This window comes from Pempheris klunzingeri, chromosome 9 (genome assembly GCF_042242105.1).
Source record: "Pempheris klunzingeri isolate RE-2024b chromosome 9, fPemKlu1.hap1, whole genome shotgun sequence".
NCBI lineage: Eukaryota > Metazoa > Chordata > Actinopteri > Acropomatiformes > Pempheridae > Pempheris > Pempheris klunzingeri.
This window is the reverse complement of record NC_092020.1, coordinates 14,338,452-14,345,581: the sequence shown is the minus strand read 5'-3', so window position 1 is coordinate 14,345,581 and position 7,130 is coordinate 14,338,452. Positions and strand designations below refer to the sequence as shown.

General features: G+C 40.0%; 1 protein-coding gene across 1 annotated transcript; it reads right to left on the bottom strand.

Annotated features, from left to right (window-relative positions):
• Positions 1-404: 404 nt before the first annotated feature.
• p2rx3a (purinergic receptor P2X, ligand-gated ion channel, 3a) lies at positions 405-6,686 on the bottom strand. The gene is made up of 12 exons (XM_070836283.1): positions 6,517-6,686; positions 5,358-5,493; positions 5,051-5,122; positions 4,536-4,605; positions 3,902-3,998; positions 3,734-3,811; positions 3,417-3,558; positions 2,910-3,046; positions 2,723-2,816; positions 2,110-2,175; positions 1,195-1,272; positions 405-1,098 (listed from the first exon to the last, which is right to left on the bottom strand). The coding sequence occupies exons 1-12, from the start codon at positions 6,648-6,650 to the stop codon at positions 970-972; spliced, it is 1,233 nt and encodes a 410-aa protein (XP_070692384.1). The 5' UTR covers positions 6,651-6,686; the 3' UTR covers positions 405-969.
• Between the last annotated feature and the right edge of the window lie 444 nt (positions 6,687-7,130).

Below are 7,130 nucleotides of genomic sequence, written 5' to 3'. Positions count from 1 at the left end.
TTGATTCATATTGGATTGTCTGGACCAAACAGAGGAATTACATCAGTCCATTAGTCTGTACAGTAACGCTGTCTACTGGGCCTCATGGCCCAGAAGTGGACTAATAATGGCCCACTTGTAAACCTCAAGCCACAGACACATTTATCCTACTGCTAACCCCCATCCTCTCTCCCTCCCACACACACACACACACACACACACACACACACACACACACACACACACGTTAACCATGTCTTTACATCATTAGGGGACTCTTTAGTGCTTTCATTTGTGCAGGACAGAGAGGATGGGCGGCTGGTGAGTGCGTGACCATAACAAGAAAGAGAAAAACTCCGAAAATGTTACGCAAATAGCAAATCATTTATTTTCAACACTGTCTTTTTTTTTATAATGAGCATGTTTTTCTAATTCTGTCTCATTTGAGCAAAGCTAACTGGAAATTAGAAGGGAATTTATTCAGGTTTTAATATTTTAGCTGACAAACAGGAGGCTGCAGGTTGTTGTAGTTAAGATGCAGTAAAATGTCTTGTAAAATGAAACTGCTTTCAATAAAATAACATTTTTACTACTGTGTGTTTCCCTCATGAGTTTAATGGCTGTAGTTGTTACCAAGCTTTATCCAAATAGGGAAGAGTTGGCGGGTCAGTGCATTTCATCTCAAATATTTCTCAGGAGAACTTTGCTTGAGTGTTGCTAACAAAGAGGCTCCAGTGTGCCAGTTGTTGTTATGAGCTACAAGGCTCTAGTTCTCTTCGTCTGACTCCCTCTTAAAGCTGTAAAATCGTGAAGAGGGCAGCAGTGTTGGCCTTCTTTACCCAAAACCATAAACTTGCCAAGCTAAAACTGACTGCAGGATACTGACAACCATAAAATACATAATGTATCTCCTGTGAGGCAATTCAGGGAAAAGACAGAGTGAGAGAAAGAGGTATGTCCATTTCTTCTGACTGTTGTTGTTGTTGTCAGTCAGACTGGTTGGTCAGAGGCTGTGAGGGAAATGGCTCCAGAGTCATAGGAGCTCTTGATACCTGGTTTGAATGACTGCTGGCTGCCTGGGCTCTGAGCAATGGATGCTTCTATCTGAGCTTCTGACACCTGGATGGACAAAACAATGACAATCTGTAACGTCAGTGTCTTCACTTATTAGTTATCAAAATGCATGCAGCTGTATAATTAAAAAACACACATTACCTCTTCAAACTTCTTGGCTTTATACTGATCTGCCCCTTTCAAGAAGTTCAGTAAGATAACATCACAGAGAACTGTACCCTGTATAAAACAGGTACAGAAAAAAGAGTATTGCAGCAACAACAACAATATAGCAAATACTGGTAAAGTGGGTGAGTTAAGCTATATCATTTATATATCTTTACATGTCTATACTTTCATTAATAAAAATCAGCACTGAGCTCATCATAATAAATATGCAATAAAAAATACACGTTCTGTGGCGATGACATTTTGGGGGCATATCACACCAAATTCAACAACTTTGCAATGAGCAGCGATGGTAAAATAAAATGAGTTTTTTAATATGATTTTGACACTGTCCCAATAGAAATCTGAGTTCCTCTTTTATGTGACCCTCATAAATGTTGCTAGCTGCTATTTATTACAAAAAAGGAGAAATGAAATTTAGGCTGTGTGAAAGAATTACAATTTAGATTTATATATATAAACTACATTAAATCAAATACCAGATATTGCGTGTGGGCTAAATCTGCTGTATCTGCACTCCTTAAAAAAAGATAAAAAAAATATATTATTGTTGTGGTTTACATTGTTATTGTGTACGTAATTCATTAGGCCTACACTCGAATAACAATTGAATGTGTTTTAAGTGTCCCAATAAAGGTGCCCCTGTTTTCCAGTAGGGCCTGAAAAAATATAGGTTTGGGTCAAAGTGTGTTTGAGGAAGAACCATCTATCCTACGTTTCTTTCTTTTTACCTCTGTTTAGTAAATTAGAGCTCTTAAGCTATTTAGAATCGTATCATATGAGGGGATAAGATATTTGGGTCATAATTTAGAATGACACAGAAAGTGTCCCACCTTACCAGTATTCACCTCTATGTGTTTTATCATTAACATGATCAGAGATTCCTACCAGTCCAACAGAGGTGAAGGCAGCTACCAAGTTGATCAGTGTTGGGATTGTGTTGAACTTTCCAGCCTGGAGGAGACAGATATTCAGTTTAGATGACATGATGTACAAAAACGAGTGAACTCTCCACAATATTTACATACGCAGTTAAACAATAATGCTATTTTCCTTTTTAAAACAGCGTTCTGCACATCTTTCCTGTTAAAAAGCAAATTTTTAAATTAATGCTTATAAAAACTAAGGTCTAAAAATTATGTGTGGACTAGGCAACCTGTTTCCAGTGTTTTTGCTAAACTAAGCTAACCGGCTTCTGTCTCCAGTTTTATATTTACTGTACAGATATGATATATATTGTATAGATGTTCTCATCAAGCTCTCTGCAAGAAAATGATAGGTGGATTTGCAAAAAAAATTTAACTATTTAGCAAACGATTCCTTTACAGTGTTATTTAACTTTTAATTACATATTCAAACATGCTTTTGGTGAAAAGTGCTGCAACTTATATCAAGTGCAATCTCAAAAAAATGAGGTTTAAAAATGTGTTTTAAAAGTACACAAACAAACATATGAACGCATGCACAAATCCCCAGGTCACCACAGTTTCACACGACTCACATTGCCAGTGACCATAACATCAAACCGGATGGCATATGCTTTGTGAAGTGTCCGAAAATCAGTCCCATTCTCTGTCTTGTAATATTTGGCGAACCTGCATTCGAAGAGAAGGAAAAAAATGACCAAAGTTTGAAACGTAATAAGAAAAGTCTGAGTAGACACCAAGAGGAAAAATCAGCTTCACTACCTGAAGTTGTAGCCTTTGGTGATGGTGTTCTTGGCAAATGGTGCGTCAAGTCGCGTGAAAGAGTACTTGGGTATACAATATTCAATGTCCAGGTCCAGGTTACACTTCCACTCGATGTTTATTCCTATTTCTCCACCCTGAAAGAGAAGTTTTAGGAAAAGAGAGACACACACAAGTGTGAGACAAATAACAGGGTAACCTCTAATGTTCAGAATTTTGCCTCACTAGCCGTCTGGGCGAGTGCCAGCCAGTCAGTCACAACACTTTTTCTCTCTACTGTTTATTTACCCTTTTTGTGCACCATTCTGTTGAAACTCCTTGACACTTAATTTAAATTGGGATTTATCCTTCATGACAGTACAACATTCCTCCTATTCCTCGCATGCCAACAACACTGTCACTTTGGGTGTAGTTTCCTGCACAGCAACAACATTTTAGCCTTGAGGATGAAGAGTGAAGGATGTGAGGAGAAAGATGAGGAAGGAGGAGATACACGACAGATCAGACCTTCTCTGCCAGGCTGGCCACGCTCTGCCCGGTGTAATTCAGCACGTCCCCCACACGAAAGATGGGGCAGAACGGGTTTGTCTCCGGATGGTAGGTACAGCGAGCGATCTCTTCGGCCTTCATCGTGGAGGGAAAGTTCCCTCTGAGAGAGAATGATGACATGATGACTTTTTTATAGTTCTTAAAGGAACATTTACTAGGTTAAGTGTACTTATTACATCTTTTCCACATATCTGTTGCACTCATCAAGTTCCCGAGATGTTTTCTGCTGATTAAATCTGAGAGTGTGTGTGTATGCACACCTGTGTGTGGCCTACCTGGTGATATCGAAGAGCGGAAAACGGATGCTGTTTTTGATGAAGATGGTGAAGTTGTTCACATCCAGCATTGGTTCGCTGGGGAGGATGTTGCCAGAGAACGAGGGGTGAGAATGACAATCAAAGGAAATATCTGTGTGTGTGTGTGTGTGTGTGTGTAAATCTTACATCAGGACACTGTCGTTCTCAGCTGGACACCAACCTTCAATCTCACACTGACCGTTAGAGTCATTAGAGGGTTTTAGGCAAACACCTGTTATTACACCTGATTCGTGAGACAGAAAAAGGAGAAATGTCAGTTAAAGGGACAATCATAATTTTTGAAATGATCTTGTTTTTCAGTAATACAGTGAGAGCCATGACAGTGAGCCTTTTGTGCATCTCTGAAACGGTCCCAGACATTTTCACCCATTTCATCAATGGCCTTATTTTAAAGCCAGTGTGTGTAGGATTTGAAAATGTCTTCCTTTCTTCCTACTATCTGGTGGTAGTATGAATAATATGACACTGTTGCAGCAACCAATATGCAGGCAAGCAGTGGGCCAGCAGGATTGTAGTGATGAAAAACGTAATGTAAAAACCACCTGTGATGATGTGGAGTTCATGGAGCGAGGTGACGGATGCATTAGCTGATTCTCTGGAGTTATAGCATCTTAAACTGACTAAACTCTCAGCCACCGTTGTCTTTTTGTGTTTGGAAGAGAGAAAAACACATTCGAAAGTAGTGTGCCTCTGCATGTTCAGCCAACACTGCGACAACATCTACTGTAATGATGTAGGAAATAGAAGAAGTTAGACTCACCATTGGAACGGATGGCGCCAAAATGGTTGTTGCAGTCTGCATCCGTGCTACAATTGAACATCTGAGCAGACTGAAACACACACACATACACAGAAACTGTTTTGGTGCATTAATTGTAGATGAAGTGTAGAGGTTTTTTTTTTGGACTAAATCATTATTAGGCATTCAAGTACACAAGGTAACAATGAGGCAAATAAACAAGTAAGCATGTAAGCATGACCTGGCATTTCTAAGGACTCTATTTCTATGTCTTCCAATTGATTTCTCTGAGAGCTCTCAGTTGAAACACCCGTTCACGTCAATATAAACATCAGTTAAGTAAATGTTGGATTTTATACTAAAGGACAGTAATGTCAGTCATTGTAAGTGGAAATAAATGGTTGCATTGGAGTGGGCCCAGTGAGATTAGGTCATGATGGGGGCCAGTCAGCCAATGAAGTGCATCAAATTTATTTAGTAAAACCTTAAAATCCGCTGGAACTGACTGGTATCCGGTGATTTGAACGTGTCCTCACCTCTGCACATTTTCCTTGGAACTGATTTTCAGTGACGATGAGTTTGGTCATGATGCAGAACACACCTGCACCCTGAAACACAAACAGCAGAGCATCTGTGGTGCAGCCTACAATATGTTTATGTGGTGCTAGCCAGTGGTCAAAATGCTATTCAGTTTCATTTCACTTTAACAAGATCATGTGCGGATGGGACACCTCAGACAAAGCTGAACCATTTCACAAAGCAGTGGACCCACCAAAGCTCAAAGGTCATGGTCATGTCTGTGTGGGGACGTTAAACTGTTCAACTGTTATCAGGGTCACATACCTGTTGGGGGAAGACGTAGTCGGCCACGTCCATCACATGGCCATGATGATAGCCGAAGCCTTTTACTTTGGTCATCACAGAGGACTCGATGCCGGTGTCGGTCACCTGATAAGCTTTCTCATGGATGAAGACCCAGCTGCAGGACAAAGGACACAAGATTTAACAGCAGGCGAGGAATTCAGTGAGAGAGGTGGAGAATATCAAGAGTCTTGTTTCCGGACATAATCAACAGGGAGCTTGAAACTGACATTTTATATAAAATTCTGCATTAAGATTTGCTTTCATAACAAAAAAAATGCTGCTAAATAGACAAAAAAAGCAGCACTTAAGTAACTCAGCACATGTAGTGAAGTTCTGCACTATTTTGTGGTATTAGGACTTCACTATTTTCATTTTAAGGTACTTTATATTTCTATACTGCTACAGTAAAATGCTGCTTACATGTTCATGCATCAGAAATAATCCTCAAATCATTTAATATATGATAATGTAACACTGGCAGGGGCCACTCTGCTGCACAATGAGGACTTTAAATACTTAAATTATAGGTTTTTGCTAAAAACACATCCTCTCAAACTTATTTTACTTAAGAACAATTTTGAACACCTTTATTTGGTACTCTCACACAAGTGAAGGATCTGAGTTCTTCTTTCACCGTTCACTGTCCTGCTGTTTGACAATTTAATAAAGAGGATATTGAGCAGATGAGCTGTGGCTTCTCCGTTCACTTTTCCTTTGTCTAAAAGGGGGAATCAGGGACATATTTCAACACTAAATGCTTTTGGTTTCTAATCATTTGGGAACTGTAAACACTATTTACAGGAACTAATCCTCCTGACAGTGGTGCTAGGGAAAACTGTGGATTATCCAGGGTGACAGGATCACTGTGTCTGGAAATACAATCTGCAATTGAGTTTTTCAAATCTAATTTTTCAAAGCTTCACTTCCGCTTTACTGGCATGGCTACAGAGGAGGATATTTCACTACCAAATAAGACCAAAACTATCTGCATGGCTTGACATCATTAGAGGTGAGTTAAAAAAAATTGTCTTTAATTTGGGTGAACTGATCCTTCAACAGGAGGAATCTCAGAGTGTTTGATCTCTTCTCAATAACTACACAAAACATGTTAATTAAAAGTGAGGCACATGTCACTTACCCGACAAAGTAAGCAATGATGAGCAGCTGTACGATCCGGTTGATGATGCCCACTGACCAGCTCTTGACCACCACAGACTTGGTGGTCTCATAGGTGAAAAAGTCAGTGATGCAGCCACACACCAAGGAGCACATGGCTGCTTGTCAACGCAGAGAGAGACAAAGGGTCAGCTGTCCGGAGCCTGAGAGAAAAGTGCAACTCCTGTCCAGCCGCAACAGGTGCCTTCAGAGAAGTGTTGCGGTCCAGCCCCTCACTTCTGGTTCTAATGGGAGAAATGTGGCATTAATCTTCACACTGGTCTTTCAATCTGTGGTGTGGCCTGCGTTCATCTGTTTTATTGCATCTTTGATGGTCAAACCCTACTGTCTCTCTCCTCTCTCTCAGCTGTCTTTGTTTCATTGGTTTATGACACAAGCTGGACCTCCCCTTCCTCTACTCATAAGAGCGAGTGGAAAATGTGAAAGTGTCCCTCTCTTCCAGCTGGATACATTTGAAAACAATTCAACAATTTCCTCCGGGATAAATAAAGTCATTCTTATTCTTATTCTTATTCTTAAAACACACACTGTTACTCAGGGACACTAATCAATATCCCACACATCCATTTTCATTTG

Coding starts and splice junctions, on each gene's coding strand:
- p2rx3a (XM_070836283.1), bottom strand. CDS start 6,650: ATGTGCTCCTTGGTGTGTGGCTGCATCACTGACTTTTTCACCTATGAG. Junction 3,999..4,535: donor TGGCGCCATCCGTTCCAATG/GTGAGTCTAACT, acceptor CTCACGAATCAG/GTGTAATAACAGGTGTTTGC. Junction 2,176..2,722: donor ATGTTATGGTCACTGGCAAT/GTGAGTCGTGTG, acceptor TGTCTCCTCCAG/GCTGGAAAGTTCAACACAAT.